The sequence below is a fragment of the Magnolia sinica genome, chromosome 2, assembly GCF_029962835.1.
Source record: "Magnolia sinica isolate HGM2019 chromosome 2, MsV1, whole genome shotgun sequence".
NCBI lineage: Eukaryota > Viridiplantae > Streptophyta > Magnoliopsida > Magnoliales > Magnoliaceae > Magnolia > Magnolia sinica.
Window position 1 is genome coordinate 83068268 of NC_080574.1, and position 24160 is coordinate 83092427.

At 44.7% G+C, this 24160-nt stretch overlaps 1 protein-coding gene across 6 annotated transcripts in view; it reads left to right on the forward strand.

The window, feature by feature from the left end:
- LOC131237227 (receptor homology region, transmembrane domain- and RING domain-containing protein 1) overlaps positions 1-24160 on the forward strand; it is an 89546-nt gene that overhangs the window by 49629 nt on the left and 15757 nt on the right. For 3 of the 6 annotated variants that reach the window (XM_058234907.1, XM_058234910.1, XM_058234906.1), the window contains exon 3: positions 9179-9574. In XM_058234907.1, the coding sequence (XP_058090890.1) occupies positions 9179-9574 (396 nt within the window). Of the gene's footprint in view, positions 1-9178; positions 9575-13920; positions 14068-14149; positions 14713-14835; positions 15512-24160 lie in introns of those variants that run through there. The other 3 variants (XM_058234908.1, XM_058234911.1, XM_058234909.1) reach the window with 3 other exon arrangements.

The following is a 24160-nucleotide window of genomic DNA, read 5'->3' on the forward strand; positions in this document are numbered from 1 at the left end:
CTAAGTATATTTGTATTTCGATTTGGTGGTCGATATCTGAGGCCGAGGTCGGTATCCAAGGCCGACCTCCGAGGCCGAGGTTGATACCCGAGGCTGAGATGATTTTTTGACCCTCAAGCAATCCATAGTCTTCGAGTCTGTACATCTGGTCAGTCCATTTTGACCCATAACAATTAACAACAACTAATTTCATTAGAAGCATCTGACGAAGTTTCATCAATACATTATCTACAAGTTAATGAAGAAATAGATTATTGTTTAAACGACTATCTACACCAACAGTAATGACAATGTAACATCAGCAATCTAGAAGCCACCTTACATCATCCATGACATCAGTCACCATTATCAGAATTACTGTAGGAATCTTTCACCTCAGCTAGCACTATAGCCATTATCAGAAAAGACGCACATAAGCCCTTGAATATTTTACTAGACGACAACGGACGAAGTTACCACGCATTTTCCTTGACCGGACTACATATTCAAGATTCAAGTCCGTCATCAGGATCTCATATATAAATAGACCTTCTGCCTCTTCATTAGGTAGAGTGGAATTTTAGTTCTCAACTAACCTCCTCAAGAAACCCTTGTAAAAAAAAATATAAAAAATCCCCAATCATGTTTATGATTTTTGAGATGGTTTTCAAGAATATTTGTAAGTTTTTTTTTTTTTTTTTTGTAAACTCATTTCTATTGATGGATTCGGGCAGCCCAATCAACAAAAATAGGCAGGGCCACCTATCATAAGAAAGAAACAATAAAGAAAAGGAACACCAAAAAAGAGGGGGTAATTACACGTCCCTCATGTAACCTAGGCCCGCTTTGTCTAGAAAAATTAGACCCTTAGTGGATCTAGGAAGCAAAGCATGAGTCTGGAAGAAAGTACTGGTCTGGGTCGCACTACCCCTCCGAGCTAGGTCGTCTGCCACCGCATTTGCCTCCCTAGGCGTATGAGCGAAAGTAACCTCTAGAGCTCCCATAAGCGCCTTAACCCTCGCCTTCCAATAGCAAGCAGACCATGCTCCATCCAAATCCTTGGAGAGAATCATAACAATGGATTTAGAGTTGCTCGCCACTTCCACTTTAGAGAAACCCAAATCTGCGCACCGAGATAAGCTCTCCCAGATCGCCTTGAATTCGACGCGGGTATTGGAGCATAAACCATAGGCTGAAGAGAAGGCAAACAGAAAGTTGCCCTCACTGCATCTACCCACATCGCCTCCCCCAGAAGGGCCCGAGTTACCAATGGAAGAACCATCCACATTAATTTTAATCCAGTCTCTACTCGGCCTAATCCATTTCACAACTTGGGTCTTCTTTCGAATCGAGCTCGCCCCGTCCAAGCCGAAGTTGGAGAGAGCGACAGCTGAGGAGCGCTTAACGACCTTGGGAAGAGGAAGGAAAGGGGTTATCCACGAGATCCAGTGGTGGACCTTAACAATCACCATGTCTGTGTGGAAACCGTAGTTATCATAGCTCACACTATTCCTGGCCAGCCAGATTTCCCAGAAGATCAACATGGGGGTGATACCCCTCAGAATATGGAGCCGGTCTTTTTGGGCAGTAGCTGGCCACCACCTAGCAGCTCTGCCATAGCTGAGACGTGTGATGAGATGGGGATGTTAAGAAGGGGCTGAAAGTGGTCCCAAATCTTATTAGACGAGTTGCCCAAGGAGAAGACGTGGTCGATGGATTCCACCTCAGACTGAAACGGGGGAGGGCAACTGACTCATTTGGATGCCAGTTGGATCCCTCTGTCCTGAGTTCTGGCCTCCACCGGGATCGCTTTGTGGATAATCTTCCAAGTCAGAAGCGATATTTTCGGCGGAAGTTTGGGGTGCCACACCCATTTCGCTCACGATTTCCTCTCGCCTGCAGTCCTAGTTATCTCCCATGCTGATTTGAACTGAAATTCCCTCGACGATGAGGGCATCCAGATCTATTTGTCCTCTTCGGGAGAGATACAAATGCCCTCCTTTTGGACGTGATCCAGAACTAGCTGGGGGAGAATCAGGCGAGCTCCAGCAGGGTCGCGCCAGCTGCTGGGCCCGATGAGGTGATCGACACGGTTGTTGTGTATTGGAGAAGGCTGAAGACACCACTCCGAGAGCGGCCCTAATCTGGACCAGTTGACGTCCCAGAAGCTGCATTGGCCACGCCCAATAATCCAGTAGCAACGGTCAGCCACCAACGGAAACTGTTTGCATATATTCTTCCATATGGGCGAAACATGGATGGAGAGACTCGCCCCACTTGCATCGTCAATGTCAGTCGAATATTTAGCCTTGAAGAACTTTACCCAGCAGCTGCCACTGCATCTGCAAGTGATGGTCCTAGCCATCTTCATTCTGAAGGCCTGTATAACATTCATCAGGCTTTTTATACCCAGACCTCCATCTTTTGGGGCTGCAATGTGCTTCCGGCTGAGCCAGTGGCATTTTTTGCGGTCCCCGTCCTAGCCCCATAAGAAGTCTGCACAAGCTTTTTCCAGATCTCCAAGAAGGGTAGAAGGGATGTCCGTTGCAGCCATGGCGTGAGCCGGGATGCTATAAAGCACATGGTTAATGAGAGTCGCATGACCCACTTGGGATAGGATCTTACTCTTCCAGCCCGAGATTCTGCACTGAAACTTCTCAACCAGTGAACGAAAATAGACCTTCTTTGATCTCCCTTTGAAGATGGGAACCCCCAGATAGGTGAACGGAGTTGTCCCTTGGTTGAAGCCGAGGGTCCTTTGGGTTAACTTGACACGGCCCACAGATTGATTAGCGGCCAGGATGAAAAAACTCTTTCGTTTGTTAATCTTTTGGCCTGAGATTCTTTGGTAATGAGCGAGGAAGGAAGCGATCTAAGATAGGGAGCGGCTACCCCCATTAACAAGGAGCAAAGTGTCATCCGCAAAGAGTTGGTGGGAAATCGTTGGCCAGTTCCTGCGCGTGAGAAAGGGGTGGCAGGAGCCACTGCTGATCAACCTTTGGAATCCTCTGCTTGGAACCTCAGAAGCTAGGATGAAGAGCCCTGGCGAGATGGGGTCTCCCTGGCGAAGACCTCTAGTCGAACGGAAGAAGCTGCAAGGTTCCCCATTGACAGGAGCCGAGAACTAGGAATTACTCCAACACTTTTCTACCAGAGCAATCCAAGTCTCCCTAAAATCGAAATGACGAATGACCGCCTTGAGAAATCCCCAGTCCAACCTGTCATATGCCTTCTCCATGTCTAACTCAATAAGAATATTTCATCTAGCTTTCCTGTCAATATCTCTGAAGACCTCTTGCGTAGGAGCGCAGTTCTCGGCTATGGACCTCCCCTGAACGAAAGCTCCTTGTTCAGTCAAGACGATCTTTGGCAGGAACCTGCTTAGCTTGTTAGCAATAAGCTTGGAATATTTTTTATAAACACAATTGCATATGCTAATAGGGCGGAAATCAGAAAACTTCTTGAGAGCCGGTGTTTTTGGGATTAGGCATATCAAGGTCGCAGTAAATGCCCGCGGAATTGTTCCCCCTTTGAACATGGACAAAGCTGCTTGGAGGATATCAACCCCAATTATATCCCAATAGCCCTAAAAAATGCCCTTGTGAAGCCATCTAAGCTAGGAGCCCCATCTGGAGGGCGGCCCTTCACTGCAGCCAGGACCTCGTCATATAGCGGCACTTGCATCAAGGAGTCGTTGTCTGCCGAGGAGGGAGCGTGCGGGATAGCTTCGACCATGTCACTCGTGTGAGGAGTGGCATCCGCTGACATGAGGGAAGAGAAATAATCAGTTGCCGCTTCCTTGATCGACCCCTAATCCACAGCCACTGAACCATCCTCCAAGTGGATCTCTTTAATGTTCAACGTCCTCGCTCGATCAGATGCCATGCTATGGAAGAACTTAGTATTTCAATCTCCTTCTTTAAGCCAGTGCAGTCTGGACTTTTGTTTCCAGTAGATCTCCTCACATAGTTTCAAATGGGCCAGTTTATCTTTGGATAGTTGAAGACTATGAATGTTCTCCTAAGAGGAGGTTTGGGCTACCTCCTCAGCTGTCGCAAGCTCCCGCTCGGCCCTTTCAATATTACGGAAAATATTCCCGAAGACTTCCTTATTCCAAGTTCTCAAAGCCCTCTTCACGTTCCTCAGTTTGCTATGAAGAACCAGCATGGGGTCCCCCGCAATGTCAGATTTCCAGGCCTCTTTGACCAGCTCTTGGAAAGAGGCGTGAGCCATCCACATTCGTTGGAACCTGAAGGGTTTTGGGAATGTTACGGTTGATGATGGACATGAAATATGGAGCGGGGCGTGATCCGAATTCAGCCTGGCTAGGTGGTGGACCTGAAAGGAAGGGAAAGTTGACAGCCAAGAGTTGTTGCAGCAAACACGGTCCAATCTAGCCCACACTCTTGCTCTACTGCTCTGGTTGTTGCAGCATGTAAACTTACTCCCTGAGAAACCAACATCAAACGGGCCTGCCCTGTTAAAGCCATCTGCAAAATTTGTTGCGCTCGTCGAGTTGAAGGAGCTAGTACCTCTTCTCTCTGTTGAGGACAGGATTGCATCGAAATCTCCTGTAACCAGCCAAGGAACAGATGCACCCATTGCCAGCACGACGAGTTGGTCCTAAAGTGTCCTGTGCATGGATCTCGAGCACTTGGCGTAGACCACTGATGCTAAGGACCAGTCCGCGCTGCCCCTGGAAGCAACCTTGATGGAGAGCATTTGGGAGGAAGATGCCACCATATCTTTGGCTACCGATGAGTCCGAAAAAATCTAGACCTTTCCCCCTTGGTTCGCATTAGACACAAAGGAGTGAAATCCTAAGCTGAGGCCGATGCGAACTCGTTTGTCGTCCCTTAGCATTGGCTCCAAGATAACAACAATGTTCGGTTTAGTCTTCTTGATTAGTCGTTTGAGAGACGAAATAGTGGGTTTGTTCCACACCCCTCGGGCATTCCAGATGAGAACACTATTCATTAAAGAATTGCTCAGACACAGAGCTTCGGCGTTTGAGTCTCCTTAATCTCTTGTCCCAGGTCACATCTGGGTTCTTGGCCATGATATCCCTGACTTGAGCTAAACGCAACGCTTTCTTGTTTGTTCCTTCGTGATATGTACGTTGCTTCCTGCCTGGGTCATCAATTTTGGTCCCATTCAACATATTAGGGATTAAAACGATGTCTGCTGAAGATTGCAACCCCTGGAGGTGAGCTTCACCCAAGGCAAGACTACATCTAGGTGCTGATGACTGAGTAAAGAGATCCTACTCCTCATCCACTGAAGCATCATGACGGTGGGTGAGAACTGAAGGGGGACTGGGTAGCAGAGGGTCTATATTTACGGGATTTGCGAATGTAGCAAGAGTGGGAGGGCTGGTGTGTCCTAGAGAAGATTTCTGGAAAAAAGGGGATAGATCAATTGTCAGTTGGACATCCCCAGCTGCCTCTTTTCTACGGATTGGACTATGCAGGGAGGAATTCCAGGTCGCCGCGTTTGAGTTATCCTCTGACTCTTCAAATGCCGCCCCTATCCTGAGTGGACTGTGGCCCTCGGATAGGGCCTTCTGAACGACCTTGTCTCTTGAGGGAGACTTTAGGAGCCATCTATTGCTAATCTCGGATTGCCTGACCATGTGGGGCCCCCAGCTGGAGGTTTTAGATCGATGCAAAAAGGAATGGGACTCAGTATGGGAGGGTAGCAGGGAAGGAATGGAAGATGGTTCTATTTGTTTGGTAGGGAGAATTGAGAGAGTGCTTAAAGAGAAAGGATTCTGGGTATGTGGTTTGAGGCAACTAAGAGGGGGCTTAGCGAGATCATTGTGGATATGGGCGAAGTCCTTTTGGATATAGGCGAGTGGGTCCTCCGGGGATACTAGGGCAATTTGGTTGGAGTGTTGGGGAGCATGGTTACCTGGGGCCTCAAAATAGGTATGTATGGGTGTTTGCCTCTCGAGGCCATCGTGAGAGTGGGCCTTAAATCCCTCTGAAGACACAAAGGTATTTACACAAGCATGCAATTGGCAAGGGATTGTTGGGAAATTTCCGCAAACATCTGGTGGGGTGGATTGCAGTGGGATGAAAGGGGTTGCAAAAATCATACCTAGCGCCGTAGCATTGTGGATCGGAGAAGGCGTGTCCATGACCGTGACGGAGATAGGAGGCTGAAAGCGCTACTCCGGAGGGGCCACAGGCTGATGGAAACCTCTTTCCACCCATTCTTTAGTGGACATAGATGCCGGATTGGATACGACAGGCTGCAATTCCTCTCCCTCTAATGGTGACTTGAAAGAGTCGAAAATGCCCAGAATCGGGAACTCCGAGTCTTTACAGGACCAACCTTCTTATTTTCTGGGTATCTCTTCCAGGGAGTAGCTTGACCCTTAATCTGGCTCCTATCTGAACAAGACCTAGAGTTGAGCATTTGTCTACTTCCAACACCTCACTGAAGGTACTCACTCCCTAACCCTTTGAAAACTGATTCAAACCAGGCCTGCACAGGAATACCATACAATGTTAACTAGATTCCTTCCTAATTTGGTGATGCAGTTGGACTCCAAGCCACCACCGATGAGATTTTCATCTTGGAGTGAAGTTCCGCATCCGAGTAAAAGGAGATGAGCTCCACCCTGGATTTGAATACAATGAGGAAACTGTCTGGGCCCACTCGGGCGATGTTGATAGCAGACGCCGTATACCTGGACTCTACTAGGGTTCGAGAGAGGTGGATCAATTGGACTCCCCCATTCTCAGCATGGGCAATAAGGGCCAACTTCAGTGCTTTCAACTTGCTCTGCACTTCCTTTGTATTTGCTGTGTAGGTAAGGTTGGTAGCTATTGGGGGGTTGTTGGTTGCTGAAGGGGTGGATCGACAATCTCTGTTTTGTGGGGCTGGGGAAATGCGATTAGTGGACTGAGCAATGCCTAGGTAGGAGGTAGCCGATGGTCTTTGTGTGTGTGTGTGGGGGGGTGCTTGTGTAAAAGAAATAAAAATGGTGGGTAGGGTTTGGGGGCATTGCTGTGCTTTCGGGGATTTGCAATGGCCACCGTCAGAATCCTACCATCGACCATCTTCCCATTCAGCACTCCCATGGCCGCATTAGCATCTGCCGCGTAGTGGTAGCTGTTGAATGCATAACCTCTAGGTCGACGACGCTGCTCATTCCATGGCGTGAAAACGTCAGCAATCTTCCTGTATTTCCCGAAGATTGTGAAAAGATCTTCATCAGAGGTGTTGAAGGAGAGATTTCCAACAAAAATGTTGAACCCACTCATCATTCTATCAACAAGATAGGGTTAACAGGAAAAGCCCCCAAATCGCCATGGTTCCACCCAAAAAATTTGTAAGTTTTATCAAATAGTTTAATGAAGATAAGCTATTTCTATTATGTCATCGCATTCTTACGATATTATTTCCATTCTTGGTTGTATCATTCTCATTATTTTAGGTTTATGTTATCTTTTTGGCATAACTTTAATTAAAAATAAAAAAAATCAACAAGCCCGTCTGAGAAAAGTTGAGTAATCGGCTATCTGTGGATTTATTCCAGTAGTATTGTTGGTGCCCGTCTTCTTGGTTGACCCTTAGGGCCTTACCCAAGATTTCTCAGATCTGCTGTGTTAATGATTTGCATCCTGTTAGTCACTGTAATCATTTTGGTTATAGTCGAACTTATTTTACTAAATATCTTACTCCATTTTGTTAATATTATTTTGAAATAATGCCTAGATTTAAGGATAGAAAATCAAAAAAGAAAACATGTAGTGAAATAGTAGAATTTCTCTATAAAGCAATGTGTAAAATCTTTATTAATCTAGTATGTGCAATATTAATATTATTTATATATATATATGTAATGTTTCCTAAATAGTATTGATAGATTAGTCTGGTATATGATTGGACAATTTAAAAATAAACATTATTAAAAAATAAAAATTAAAAAAAGGTCTCCTGGGTGGAAAATGGAGAACATGAAGAACCAATGGATATTGAAATCAAAGCTGTAACTCCATGATTTTTCATGCAAAACATGAAGAACCAATAGATTTATAATCATTTGACACTGATTTAACATAATTTCAACCAAAAAAGGATCGGAAATTGAAAATGCTCAACGGATCAAACATCTGAGATATTTCGGCACTACCTGTGCATTTTGTATTGCACAGGTGGGATACAAGATATATCTTGGGATATATTGGCCGATATTGTTGATATTTAAAACATTGGTTAAAAGTAAGATGTTGTACTCCTCCCGAAGGATGGTACAAGCTAGACTTCAATGGTGGTTCCTTTGGAAATTTGGCTCTGGCAGGCATCCATGGGATTATATAAAACCCTGGGGAATTACCGTACCGGAGTTTTGCAGGCCTTTGGGCATTTACTATTCTAACCATGCTGAAGCGGCTTCACTTCTTCAGGGATTTGGGCTGGCTGTCAACTTCAGCTCAATCATCGTTGAAGGTGACTCGAGCAATGTCAATGTTTAAATGGATGAAATGCGGGCATTGCTTGCAGAAGATAGCTCACCTCATAGAGGAAGTGCTAGATTTAAATGCTATGATTGAGTTGAAAATTGTGCCCATGTCCATCACAAAGCAAATTCACAGGTGGATGTGTTAGCAAATGATGGTATAGCCAAGGAAGATTTACACATTATCACAGGAGAAAAAAGGATCTTTTTCCTGAGGTTGGAGATGATGATGGATGTTGCTCTAAAAATGCAGTTGGGTTGTCAAATTGTTTATCTTCCATTGGCATGTAGTTTCTCCTTTGTTAGATCTTAATGATCCCTTTCTATTCATAAAAATAAAATAAAATAAAAATCCAAAATTGGAATTTCTTAGTTGTCCAATTCCCGTCTTTTCTGCATTGAATGGGACTGCTGTGCCATGTTGTTTTATTAATTGTCAGTCGGATGGTTAAGATTTCTCACCAATATGATCTTTTTCTGTAAATCCTGTACATTCTGTGACCATCATATCAACAGTCATGATCCCTGAAACAATTGCCTAACTGTTAACCTTAGATCAAGGGTCATATAATTCCTCCCATAGGGTAAGGACCCTATGTTGGAACTTTCTGTGCTTTTCTTTTTTCTACTAATTAGGTATTTTGACTATTAGTCTTTATGCTGTGAATTGTGAAATACTCTCTTCATTTATATGTATTTCCGTAACACATGTTAATTCCTTGGATGTAGTGATCGGCAAACCCCGAGGCATACAGGTGCATGCAGTTTTTGTTTCTAGGAGGGCAGGCGAGATACTAAAGATGTATGCTCAAGGCAAGGATGGTGAATGCTGCATCAGCCCCTTGTTTGAGGGAACTGCCTGGACTGTCTTGGTTATTTCCATGTTCTCACTCGTCATCATAGTATCTGTTCTAGCAATACTTATCTTATCTCGAAACAATCGTCTACAGAGGCAAAGGAGCGATCATTACTCTCCAACTATAAATGCTGAAATAGTGAGGAATCTCCCCTGCGTTACATTCCACACTGCTTGCCAAAATGGCAATCTGATGGCAGAGAGTTGCGCAATTTGCCTTGAAGTCTACAGAGATGGAGAGACTCTGAGAGTTCTCCCCTGCCAACATGGTAAGCAGACTCTTATCTTCTTACCCTTTTGCAAGAATGCACTGGTTGTTCTGTAATGGTAAACTTAGCTTTGGACTAGAATTTTCTGCAAAATCTGCTTTTTGCAGGGTCTGCACCACCAAGTTAGTACAAGACAGGCTGGTGCTTGTCATTTTTTGTGGATTGTGCTTCATACATTGCAAAAATAAAGGATTTCTTGAAAATGAGAATTTGGAGAAGGGTATGTTTTGTTGCACCAACATCTGATATTTCATGATATTTGGTGCAACCAAATGCATCCAAAATGAGTGGGCTGGTGCAAGTTTTCCACCGGGCAATTCTTAATATCAAGGATTGGGTGGAAGTTTAGATTTTTAAATCTTCTCTTCCTTTCCATTTAGGGGAGTTCTGTTGGGTGGGGTTGTATTTTTCTGTATTTTTGTATATTTGTATAGCTATCTCCTTTTGCTTCGGCCCTTTTAATATATCATCATCATTCAGAACAAAAAAATGCATCCAAAATAAAGTGTGCTTTTCAATCTTTGGGGTGCAATCCTGCAAAATGACAAGTTCCAGCATAAATGACACTGCATTTTCATGGTGGGCCCTGTGTGTAAGGCAGATTTTGCAGAGAATATTTCCCCTCGAATTTTCATCCAAACTGGTTAATGGGAAATGTGAGTTTCACGAGTAATGATTGTAAAATTTTTTGAAACTTTGTGGCATCTCTACCCTCTCCAAAAGAGATGCTAGGAATGTAAGATGAAGTGTGTTTTCTATTTCTCTGATGTTCAGTCCCCAACATACACATGACAAAATGTGCATGGTGAAGAAGACCATTGATCTGGTGGGCTTGATGTGGATGGGCCATAGCTTGGTGATTGTACAATCTTGAGTCCTTAACTTCCATTCATCATGATTTTTGCCCATTATGTGCACAATTGCTAATTCTCTTGTAAGTTAATCATCCATTTGCATCAGGTGATTGGGTGGCTATCATGATCTAATCCTCTCAATTTGAGCTGTGTATGCCCATCCACACGATGGCCCAGAAAAAAGAAGAGTCCTGAACACCGTGGCCAAGTGTCACATGCATGGTGGAGATGTTTTGGCGCACACCTCATGGAGCTGAATAGTATGCATGGCCAATGTTGTCATATTGCATATGCGATTGTGTGCGATCACATATGCTTGTGCGCATATGTAATCGCAGAATCACATATGCGGTCACATACAATTTTTTTTTTCAATTTTTTTTTTTTTTGAAAAAATAAAATCAGAAAATAGGGAGAAAATAAGAAAAAATGAAAAAAGAAAATATAAGAAAGTAAAGGGAGCTTTCCTAAGTTAATAGATACCTAATTTTATACATTTAAAATATATTTGAGTGAAATAAAACCAATTAAACAATGAATTAAACATCAAGTCATCAACATTCTACAATATAGTTAACAAATATCAATTAACACTTAGTAACTAAACAAAATGAAGAAGTTATTTATTTATTACTGATTGTAGAAAATAAAATATAATTTACAAGTCAATAAGTCACACACTAAGTCACTAACAAAATAATACTAAATGGTCAATGTTTCTATATATGTTGTTGCTTGATTTTGGATAGCTGGGGGCCACACCTGTAGACGTACACCTCATGGTTGTCAAATGCAATCGCATATGCGCATACTGTTGATCAAATCGCATATGCCATGATTGCATATGCGATCCTGGCAAGTATGCCATGGCATACTTTTATATGTGACCATTATGCGAGTATGCGATCGCATATTTCCCAATAGCAAAGAGCGGAAGATTTATTTTTTTTCAATTTGGAGAACTTTTTCCTATAAATAGGTACTCATATCCCCTCCATTTTCACTATTCTTTACTCCAAAGCTCTAAATCTCTTACTCTCTCTCTTACTCTAATCTCTCTACAATTATTTCAATTATGTTTATTTTTTATATTTTATAAGTTGTGCTTACTTTTTGTAAATTAACTTGTAAGTGGTTTCAAGTTATCCATTTATCAGTAAAATTTCTTTGTTTAAAGTTTATAATAATTAGTTATCCTTTAATGTAGCTTGTTGATTGTTTTGTTAAAATTTATATGATATAATATAAGTAATTAAATATATCAGTTAATGAAACACTCAAACTATAATGAAATAAGTAAAATAACCCACTCCAATCATGTGTACTAATTAGACAAACTTTTTTTTCTCTCTATTTAGAATTTTTTCAATATTTTTTTTTCAAATTTTTATTATTTTAAAAAAATATGCCATAACATATGCGAACAGCATATGCTGATCGCATATGCAATTTGACAACTGTATCAGAAAGATGTAAAGAACAACGGGGGTGCTGGTTGTGCCCGAGGACCCTTCGATGCCTAAGTCAGGTGGGCAGTCTGAAAGTAGAGGTGGGACTTGAGTTAGGGATTCTTGTGCTTACCTCTCTCCAATGGAAGTAGGTGTATTGATAAGATGCTTGGATGGCTTTTGTACTTGTTTATCTTGGTGGGATACGCTTAACTTACGTATCCTGGTGGGATACGCTTAACTTACGTACTTCTGAAAGTATTGTTGAGCCCGCCTCGGTCGGGTGATCTTTGGCTAGAATCTCGCCAAATCTTTCCTTTCTTAGCTTGAGGTAGAATTTTCTCTGGAATTTTCGCCTCTTTGGTCAGGCTTGATCTGATCAGGTCGGGAGGTGAGTTTTGTTACCGAACCCTGCCTTTAAGCAAGTCGGCTCGTGGTTCGGCCCATGGCTCGTCTCGCCGTTGATGCCTCACCAGCTCGGGAAATTCGTCATGGTATCCTGATCAACACAACTTTAAGGTACCCCTTCTATGATCGGTTGCATTTCTCGTATAGCAGGCTAGTTCAGTTTTCCCCATAACAGTTGCCCCCCTCACTTCTGAGCTCGTTGTGAGCGAGCTTTAGGAAGTAGGAGCTTGAACTGGTTTGGAGGTGTGGGAACTGAATTTTAAATTCTAAGTAGCCTAGTCTTTTTACCTCAAATTTGTTGTTTAATGATGAGGGCGGGAAACGAACGGGCAGCGCCCATTGCGGGAATAAAAAAAGATATGATGGTGATTGAGCAGTACGAGGGGATGCCCATTAATTGGCGAGTGTCGTTCGGCCTTTGTGCGATTCACTAACGAACACCGGTCGCCTGATTCATCATGGCCTTGCTTAGGCTAACTCTGTGTCGTCAAGTGAAGAGGCACATCAGTCGAAGCATCTCCTCAAGCCTACGCAGCTTTAGTCAACATTAAATGCACTGCCAAGGAGACTATATAAGTATAGGCTTTCCCCCTTGTTGTTTGTCTACTTGATTTTATGAAGCCCGAGCTCTGCCGACCTGGTCTTCCGCTTGCCTCCATCTTGCACGTTCCTTCTCTGTCAGCCTACTGTAGCTGGGGATTTTTGTGCTTTCAGTACGCCTGGCCCTTGCTCGAATCCCTTTTCTTCATTTTTCTTCGCGTCCCCCCCCCCCCCCCCCCCCCCTTTTTTTGCATGTCTTTTGGAGAGAACCCAGGGTCTGCATCTGTCTCCGAGGCCTTCTAGACTCGTGAATGATAGTACAAACTCGCGGTCTGCCCCGTCTTTGGGGTCTGGGCCCTAGGGGCCCGTTTTTCCCTCCAGGGAACCATCACCAGTGATGACACCTCGAATAGGGGAGGCCCCGTCGCCTCAGGCGGAGCCGGCTTCCTTGCCTTCTAGGGATGTGGCTCTTATGGCCAACATCTTCGTCTCTAGGTTGAGGACAGGGGACTTACAGTCCCTCCGATTGGAATTCGCGATCCTGAGCTCGTGGGGTTCGACTTCCACGTGCGAGAGGGCTTCCAGGTCACCCTCCTACGGGGGAGGTGGCCTTATACCGTATTTTCTTTTCGTGCGGCTTGTCATTGCCCTTTCATCCCGTGGTGAGAGAGATGCTCCATCGTCTTAGGGTCGCCCCAGAACAACTCAACCCTAATGTATGGAGGGCTGTCTTCGGCTGCTACATCTTGTGGCAGCAAGTCGGCAAGTTTGAGCTCTCCATGGACGAGCTCCTTTACTTGTACGAGGCCAAGAGCAGCTTGGGCTCTCGAGGCTTGTATTATTTCTCTTACTGGCCTGGCAAGGGTCAGGCAATCATCACAAGCAATCCGTCCTCAAACAAGGGCTAGAGGGATAGGTGGCTTTTCACTACAGGAGAATGGGAGGCCCCTGCATCGGAGCTGGGTGGATTGCGAGATCGAGTTCCTACCTACTTCCCCCTTCCAGGTCGGAACTCGAGTTGTGTTGTCGTACTCAGTTTTTGCTTAATTATATTTTGTAGATGTTTGACTTGTTTCCTTGTTTATTCTCTTTGTAGCTTTTCCTAAGTCTCAGCTCTACCTCTCTGCTTTTCTCCTTCGCCAGATCAGGATCGCTAAAGAGCGACCTGCCACCCAGCGAGATTGTAAGAGGTTGATTACTCAAATCTTGTAGCAGGTCGGCTTCTCTGTGGCTAGCTCGGCAGGTAACTATGATTTCTTTCTTCTTTCTTTTACTTTTTACTAATATTGCAGCACTGACTGATTTTGATTTTTTGCTTTCTGTAGAAATGTTGGACCATCTGCAGCCGAAGAGGAGGAAGCATCCATCCACTGCCGAGATGGAGCGGTTGAAGGCTGCTGCTAGGAGGATAGCCCCGCCAACCCCTGTTCGGTACTCTACGGCGGGTCCCTCTACGGGTAGGTCTACGACAGAGAGGGCAACAACTGAGGTTGCCCTTGAAGTTCCTCCCCTGTCTGTTTAGGCGAGGGCAGAGGCCAATGCTACAACCATCCCTATGGATTTCCAGGTGGCAGCTCCGATTCTAGCTGCGTTGAGCTCCCCCTCCCTGAGCATGCCCTTAAGGGAGGTAGTTGACTTGGACTCGTCTCCTGCTCGCATTGAAAAGACCCGGGCTTAGGCTGTTAGGGTTCCTGAGGGTGCGTCTGAGCATCAGAGTTCGAATCCTGAGGGGGCTGCCGTGGTGGGGGCATCGTCTTCCTTTCTTCCGAAGCATATGGCCATGTTGGCCAACTTGGGGCGATGACATGTTCCCGAGGAGGAGGTGAATGCACTGCTATCCTTGTGCCCCGACCTCATCCTTTCAGCCATGATGGCCATACATATCAAGGTGAGTATTGGTTGTAGTAGCGGGCGTCTTACATTTCCCCCCTTTTCTTTCTTTTACTTGTTTTATCTTCTTTTTATGTATGTCTTGACCCTTTCCCCTTTATTTATTTATTTATTTTTTCAGGGTGTACTTGTGGCTCTTGCCATCTGCCATTTTCCCCTCGATTTGAAGGCCCGGTTGGATGATGCAAACCAGAAGCTTGGGTCCGTTGGAGTTGAGCTGCGGGCGAAGACTTCGGAGTTGGAAGTGGCCGTGGAGGCCCAGGCGGCAGCTCACGCTGAAGTCGAAGTTCTGCAGGAGGCCTTAAGGGTCTCCCTGGAGGATCGTGAGGCAAGTGCTTCTCTTCTGGTTGCTGAGTAGTGCGAGAAGGTCGACTTGGTGACCAGTGTCGCCGAGCTGGAGGTAACGGCCTTCGAGGTAGATACCCGCCCAGTCCAGGCGGGAGTTTGAGCGACTTAGGTGGAGGCACACTCTGCAAAAGATGAGGCTAGGTTGGCGGGAGTTGAGGCCGCGATTCTTGCGAGAGAGGCGACTACCGTGGAAGCTTTCAAGGCATCTGAGGGTCATCTGGTTGAATTGGAGGAGATGTTTAGCGCTGGCTTTTAGAACTTCCGGGAAGACATTCAACACCGATATCTCGAGCTCAACTTGGGGTATTTGGATGAGGATGCGACCGAGGTCCTTAAAGCCGCTGCTCCTGAGGCCGAGGAACTCCCGTAGGCTTTAGGCTTTGTTTATCTTTGTATTCATATATTTTGTAACAGTTTCTTTTATTAATGAAAAATGGATGTTTTGCTCAGCTTGTTGTCTCGTGTTTGGATGTGTGGTGTAACTTGCATATTTTCGTCTATTAATGGTCGAGCATGTAAACTTAATAGATTGATGATCGAGCCCGAAAATCTTTTTCCTTTCATTCATAAAGGGACATTTACAAGTAGCAATTAATTGTTGGCAAGTAGCCACCCAAGGTGAAAGGTCGGTTCAGTATGCTAAGACGTTTTTGTAGAACTCCTTGGACCCATTCTCACTGGTAGTAGATCTTTAAGTGCTCGACATTCCATGGATGTCGTAAAGGTCGCCCCTGCATGTCTTCCAACCGGTGTGTTCCTGGTCGGACTATACCAGTGACCTTGTAGGGCCCTTCCTAGCTTGGTCCTAAGGCTCCCGAACCGGGTTCCTTGGTACTCTGAAAGATTTCTCAGAGTACCAAGTCTCATGTTTTGAATTTTCACACTTTAACTCATGTTGTGCTGTTGAGCAACCCTCTGCTGGTATGTGGCAACCATCAATTGTGCTTTTTTCCCCTTAATTCTTCGAGCAAGTCGGCATTTAGCATCATTTGTGCACTATTTTCCTTCATGTCAAACAACTTAGTTCGTCTTGATGGGATCCCGATCTCTATTGGGACTACTACTTGCGCAACAAAGGCTAGAGAAAATGGGGTCTCCTCGGTTGTTGAACGAGCAGTGGTTCGATATGCCCACAAGACGTGGTAGTTCCTCCGCCCATGCTCCTTTAAATCTTTCGAGCTTGGTTTTGAGGTGGCTTTTTATTATCTTATTGATTGCCTCTACTTGGCCGGTGCTGAGGTGAGGCGAAAGCGTTGCAAATGCCGAGCTTTTTGCACAATCCTTGGAACCAGGCGTCGTCGAACTGCCTGCCGTTGTTGGTTATTGTTGAGTGTGAAATATTGTATATTTTCCCCTTGTTATGTGTTCGTTTTATGGACATAAATGTGTTTAATCAATCTAATTATACTTGTTTTCTCTTGCGAGGTGATTTTGAGAATATATGAGAAAAGGACGCTTAAAGCGATGATTTAATGCTCAAAGAATTACCAAGTGAAGGATTAATCAATGGAGGTCAAGATTGAAAAATTCAAGAACCAAAGATCCAAGGAAACCAAGCAAGGAAGAAAATTGAGGAGTTAACGTGTAGAAAATCGGAAGTGCAGAAATTGACTCTTTGATGCCATCAAAGTAAGTGTCGATGCAATCGAGAAAAGCCTGGAATTTGAAGATTCGTTGTTGGACAGTTTTCTGTTATAAATCAATTCTTTCGATGGGAGTTCAATGCCATCAAAGTGACATCGAAGCTACAATCATGCGTAAATTCAAGTCGGTTTTGAAGTTGGTGTGAATTAGGACTATATAAAGGGATGTTTTAGGATCTTTTAAACACGAATTAGGGTAGAAGGAGTAGAGCAAAGAGTTATGAAGCTTCAAGGAGTCCTCTCTCTTCTCCAAACCTTCGGTTATAGTTGGTTTTTATGTTTTTCTGTTTGAGTTTTAGTTCAATCAAGTCTTTGATTGGCTAATCTCTTAGCTAGAGCTAAGAGGCGAAACTTGTAGTTGTTCTTAATGTTTATTTTACTTTAATTCAAGTTATTTGATTATATGTTGAACAACTCATAGATAATTGGTTTGAATGAAGAAGTATTTCTAGTTTATTTGATCCATTGTCGATTCTGAGTACATTGGATGCTTAGGAAAACTGGGAATAGTTTCTTACCTATTTTGTAAGGGATTGATCTATAGATTCCATTGATCCATTGTTGACTTCGGGCATGATGGATGCTTTGAATATACTACGATCATATCGCTGAGGCTTTACGAGGGAACCAACTCAATGAAAGTTCAAATCTATTTTGATGCATGAATGATGGTTTAACTGTTGTATTATCTGGTTAGATAGGATAAGACTTCGATTCCAGCTGTGTGATCCAATTGAATAAAGTGAATTAACATTAAGATGACTATAAGTGGATCCTTAGCGCTCTGGTATTCTATTTCTGATAGTTTCTTTCACAATTACTCTTTAAAACTAAATTTTGGTTGTTAGTTTAGATTCTAGTTCTAGTTGTAACGTAGTTCAGAAATCGCACAGTAGCAAGTCCCTATGGGTACGACCTCGGTCTCACTGAGTTATTATTACATCGCAGCCCTGCACTTGGGGTTGCCATAATAGTTACGATGGTGTGGGAAATGCCAAACCTGTAAACAATGTTTTTCCAGATAAAATCAGTCGTTTTCTGTTTAGTAATCCGAGCTAAAGGCTCAGCCTCGAGCCACTTGAAGTAGTCAACAACGACGATTGTGAACTTGGTCAGTCCCCTACCCATTAGCAGAGGTCTTATAGTGTCAAACCCCCATTGTGCAAAGGGCCATGGCCCACTCATTGGGGTCATTTGCTCAGGTGGCTATCGCGATAATGTCGCGAAGCACTAGCACTTGTCGCACTTCTTCGTGAACTGCTTTGCATCTTCATGCATCGTGGGCCAGTAGTATCCTTGTCAGATTACTTTATGGGCTATGGCTCTTCCACCCGAATGATTTCTGCAGATGCCTTCGTGGATCTCTCTTAGTACGTATTCAGCATTGTCTGGCTATAAACATCTTAGGTATGGCAGTGAGAATCTTTTTTTTTTCTTTTTTTTTTTTGTATAGGACGTCTCCCAGTATCGGGTATTGGGCAGATCGGTACATGACTTTTCGAGCCTCCAATTTGTCCTCGGGTAACTCACCTTGTTGTAGGTAGCACATGATTGGGTCCATCTAGCTCGGTGGTCAATCTATTGGGAGAGCTTCTCTTTGGTCAGGCTGGCCAAAACTTGGCTCAGGTAAGAATTCGATTGGTACAATCCTAGCGAGGTCATCATCAATGGCTGAGGCTAGCTTAGCTAGGGAATCAGCTTTGGAGTTTTCCGATCTGGGGACCAGTATGATTTCGTACTTGTCGAATCCTTCAAACAGTTCCTGGGCTTTGGTCAGGTGAGCAATTATTCTCTCCTTTGGCCTGATATTTTGCAGTGACTTAGTTTATCACTAGCTGGAAATCATTGTAGATTTTTAATGTCCTGACTCCCATTGGCTTGGCCAATCTTAAGCCGGCGAGAAGTGTTTCATATTCACCCTCATTGTTGGAGGCTTGCAAACCAAATCGCAGGGTGTACTCGATGTTCGCCTGGTCGGGTGAAGTTAGGATCAATTCCGCTCCACTCCCCTGGGTGTTTGATGACCTGTCCACGTGGGGGGTCCATGCTTGTGATCTTTCATTTTGCCCAACCCCTGTCTGTTGTTGGAGTGCAGAGTGAGTGAACTCTGCAATGAAGTTGGGGACGTCCTGCCCTTTGATCATTGTTCTTGGTCAGTACACAATGTCGAATTCACCTAGCTCGATTGCCTATTTGATGAGTCCTCCTGACACCTCAGGTTTCTGCAGTATCTGATGGAGTGGCTGATTGGTCGGGACCATGATGTTGTGGGCCTAGAAGGTCGAAGATGCTGACATGATACGATCAACGCCAGAGCTAGCTTTTCTATTTTCGGGTACCGTGTTTGTGCATAAGCCATGGCTTTACCCACGTAATAGACTAGTCGTTGGACACTTCCTTCTTCTCGAACTAGGGTTGAGCTGACCGTTGTAGGGGATACAGCCAAATACATTAGTAGCTCTTTACTAGGTTCTGTCTTGGAGAGTAATGATGGAGATCCTAGGTATATTTTAAGCTGTTGAAATGCTTGCTCACATTCTTCTATCCATGTCGGCTTTTACTTCCTTTCAGCTGCTTAAAAAATGGTAAGCACTTGTTCGTGGCGTGGAAGACGAATCTATTTAGAGCCACCACTCGACCCAAGGCGTTGAATTTCCTTCGTCGTGTTGGGGGAATTCATTTTTAGGAGAGCTCGAATTTTGTCAGGGTTCGCCTCTATCCCCCTCTGGTGGACCATGAAGCCTAGGAACTTCCCCAAGCTGATGCCAAAGGCGCACTTGCTCGGATTTAGCTTCATTTCATATTTTCTTAGGATCCCGAACATCTCCTTCAGGTCTGCGATGTGGTCCTTTGCTATGGAGCTCTTAACGAGCATGTTGTCAACCTAAACCTCCATTGTATTCTTGATCTGTTTGGCGAACATTTTGTTCACCAGGCGTTGATACGTCACTCAAGTGTTCTTCAGCCCGAACAACTTCACTCAGTAGCAGTACAGGCCCCTATCAGTGATGAAGGTCGTTTTCTGCTTGTCATGTTCGTGCATGGCGATCGATTGTATCCTGAATACGCATCCATGAAGCTAAGGAGTGCGTGCTCGGTAGTGCTATCCACCAGCTAGTCGATCCTTGGGAGAGGGAAACTATCTTTTGGGCAAGCTTTATTTAGATTGGTGTAATCTATGCAGACTCGATACTTCCTACTGGCTTTCTTTACTAGCATGACATCAGCTAACTAGTCATGATAATATACCTCCTCAATGAATCCAACTTCAAAGAGTTTACCAACTTCTTCGTTGATCGCCGCATACCTTTTCGGATCAAATGCTCATCTTTTTTGCCTTATGGGCTTGTGGTCAGGGTCTACATTAAGTCGATGGACCATGGCTCGATAATATATTCTGAGCATGTCTTGGTGTGACTAGGCAAATACGTTGATGTATTGTTTCAACAAGTCGACTATCTTTGCATCGAGTTGTGGTTCGAGTAGTGACCCGACCTAGACGGTGCAGGATGGGTCAACCTCGAAGAGCTGTATTGCGACAAGATCCTCTACCGGTGATCCTCTTTCGATGGTATCTTCTTGGGGTCCAGAGAGGATTTGCATTGTTTGTTGCTGTTGTGCCCTCTCCCGGATAGCTGTTGAATAACCTCGCCGAGCTTCATGTTAGTCGCCTCGGACTTGGCTGGCTCCATGCTCGGTCGAGAACTCCATGGTGAGGTGGTAAGTGGAGACTACAACTCGCATGACATTTAAGGATGGCCTGCCTAAGATCACATTGTACACCAAGGGGCAGTCTACTATTAAGAAAGTCGACCATGGCGGTGACCTGGTTGGTACCCTATTCGCCCATTACTGGAAGAAGAACAGTTCCTTCTGAGGTCACCTTTTTTCCCTTGAAAAGCCTAGTAGAGGGGTTCGCACAGGTCGCAACCTTGATCTCCTGACTCCCATTTTATCGAAGGTGGCCGCAAATAAAATGTTCATCAAGCTCCCAGTGTCGACCAATATTCGACGTACTCTGTGGTTAGTAATGGTCATGGCGACCACTAGTGCGTCTTCATGTGGATGCTGAATCCCACATGCGTCTTCTTCGGTGAAGGTGATGTTGCATGGATCCATCATGTGTTCCTTCCTAGGTCGCCCAATGAGGTTTACCTGATGCTCTTCTCCAGTACCGTTTGCACTCAAGCTCGACGTGCATGGTTTGAGTCTCCACCCCCAGCAAGTCCCCCAAAGATGGTGCGCATTTCACCTATTGCTTTGTTGTCCGCCTGCTCGTCAGGTCATTCTTGTTGCCTAGCTGGTTAATCATCTATGCTTTTGTCAACAAACTTGTGCAAATGCCCCTTCCAGATGAGGGATTTGATCTCCTCCTTAAGGTGGAAACATTCAGTCATATTATGATCATGATCCCAGTGAAAATGGCAATATTTCTTCTTGTCCCTTTTTTCCAGGTTAGCCCCCATCTTATTTGACCATCTCAAAATCCTCTTGTCTTTGACTTCAATGAGTACCTGTTCTGGTATGGTATTCAATGGAAGTATATATGTGGGCCGGTTGGATCGGGGGACATTGCTCGTCATCGTTCCTGCTTTTGGAGCTCGTGTCTGGTGCCTCCTTCCCTTTCCTTTCCTGTCTCTTACTGAGCTTCCCTCACCTTGAGTAGTTATGCGTACGCTGAATAACTCTTCTGCATTAGAATACTCTTAGGCCAGGTTGAGGAGGTCGGTAAGAGTTCTCGGGGGATTCTTTCCAATCGAAAAAAGAAACTTCCCTCGCTTGAGACTGGCCATCATGGCTGTGAGAGCGACCTGGTTGGAATAGTCGTCTACCTGGACAGCCTCAACATCGAATCGAACGATGTAATCTTTCAAAAGTTCGTCCTCTCTTTGTGTTATCGTAAGGAGGTGGGTCGAGGGTTTCCTTATGTCTTTGAGCCAATGGATTTTGGGTTTAAGTGCCAATACCACTTCTGAGCAGCTCCAGTCAACATTAGGGAGAACGCCCTGCACATCACAGGTCCGGAAGCACCATGAAGCTCCATCCATGCTCTGAAGGATTCCAGATGTTCGGCCGAATCCCCTAAACTTGAATAGGGAGTTATTTGGGGCATCCAGAATTTTGATGGTAGTTGGGCCTACATGATGTCGTCCGTAAACGGTGGTTGTATGTTCAAGTAGGGCGTTGACGGAGGCAGGGGCTTTTGCTCCGTAGGCTTGTTGAATAACCCCGAGCTAATCTCGGATTTCTTTCATTTTTGCCCCCCCCCCCCCCAAGGGAACCTCATTTTTAGCTGTGACCTCCGAGGCCTTCCCCCGAGCTCGCCTTCCTTTTATCCAGTGTATGCCGTAAATCCGACTCGGCGAGCTCAGTGGTTCCTAGGGTTTGGGTTGGAACGTGCATACTTCCTCCTATTCGGGCCTTTGCGGCGTGCGGCTCAGGGCGCATAGGTACTAGGCGAGATTGTTCAGTTGCTGCTTCCAACTTTGCATGTTGATCGGTGAGGAGCGCGTGTTGCCTTTTCCAACAATCTCATGATGTGGTCGATGTTGCCAGTCAAAGCTCCTACCTAGTTTTCGAGGGAGAAGAGCCGGCTTCCTCGGTTTTGGGATCTTTGAGCCATTACTGATAATGGTGGCTAAGACCGCCGGGGGGGGCGATAGTGAAGCCTGGGGATTCTCAGGCTGCTCCTCATGCACAAGCCCAGTTGTGGCCAGTGTTCTTCCCTTCTTTTTAGCCATTGAGGGAGAAGAGGGGAAGAATGGTGAGCCCCGTTGATGTTGAGGGGGAACTTGATGGCTTTGCTATCGTTCCCACAAACGACGCCAAATTGTTGTTGCTTGAATCTGGATGGGTGGGGGCCACACTTGTAGACCCGCATACACCTATACTTGTATTCACAAGACGTAAAGAACAATGGGGGTGCCGGTTGTGGCCAGGGACCCTCTGATGCTTAAGTCAGGTGAGTAGTCTGAAAGTAGAAGTGGGACTTAAGTGAGGGATTCTCGTGCTTACCTCTCTCCAATAGAAGCGAGTATATTTATAGGATGCTTGGACGGCTTCTGGACTTGCATATCTTGGTGGGATACATTAGATTCACTGGAGGGTCCTTATTTGGATGAAACTCTACTTCCGAAAGTATCATCGAGCCCACCTCGATTGGCGTGATCTTCAGTTAAAGTCTCGCCAAAATTTTCCTTTCTTGGCTCGGGGCGGAATTTTCTCTAAATTTTCCGCCTCAGGCCAGGCTTTATCTGGCCAGCTCGGGAGGTGAGTTTTGTTATTGAACCCTGCCTTTAAGCAGGTCAGCTCGGGGTTCGGCCCATGGCTCGTCTCATCGTTAATGCGTCACCATCTCGGGAAGTTCGTCATGGTACCATGATCGGCACAACTTTAAGGTAACCCTTCTATGATTGGTTGCATTTCTTGTATAGCAGACCAGTTCAGTTTTCTCCATAACAATGTACATTGATCTATTTGCGATTGTGGCATTTGATCACCACCACCATCGTCATCATCACCATCATCATCCGAGTCATCTCCTTCTTCCACCTACACTTCTTCTGTTTCTTCATCATCTATTTGTATTAATACTTCATTAACAATGGATCTTCAGCCTGATCATCATCTCCTCCATGTCCTCAATCTTTTTCACGGGTTAACTGCTACGACTTAACCCCCCCCTTGCATTCGAGTGGATGTAGAAGTACCTTCTCTAAATGTCGATCCGTATGAATCATCTTCAACTTGATCCCATATGAGGTCCTCGCGAGTACTTCCCGTGTCCTCTGTGTCTACAAGCTACTTGTTATCTACATCCAGCTTATCTAAGCAGTTAGGGTAAAATAAACCAGATCTTTCTTTCCTAATATGAAATCGTTCTTGCAATTTCTGATTGTATTGGATGAAGACCAAGTCGTTGAGCTTCTTTTGCTTAAGGCGATTCCTTTTTTTGGTGTGAATCTGCATGAAAGAAAGTGCATTTGACATTAGTTATTTAGCTAATTAGCTTATACTTACACGTTGAAGTTACAATTACCAAACTGTAAGACTATAACATACTAACATATTAACATTTTCATTCCAAACTTACCGCCTCAAACGTGATCCGATTGCGCTTGCAACCGTTAACAGAACACGTGAGTCCAAGAATACTCATGGCTAGCTTCTTTAAATCTGAATCCTTTCTATTCGGGTCCACTTCATGGGCAACCCACCAGGCAGCTGAGAAAAACAGTTTAAATAGGTTAGACTTGTAGATTAAATTGTAAAATACTATTTGTAAGAGAGCTGAGACATTCATACTACTTGGGCAATTTCATTATCCGATGCCTAATGGCGATATCCCTTGAGAATATGCCATTACTCCTTATATAGAAGTCCAGTAGAGCTGAGATCTTATCATGTTCTTCTTTATCTGGAATCATTCTTTCCAATACATCAGTAAATCCAACC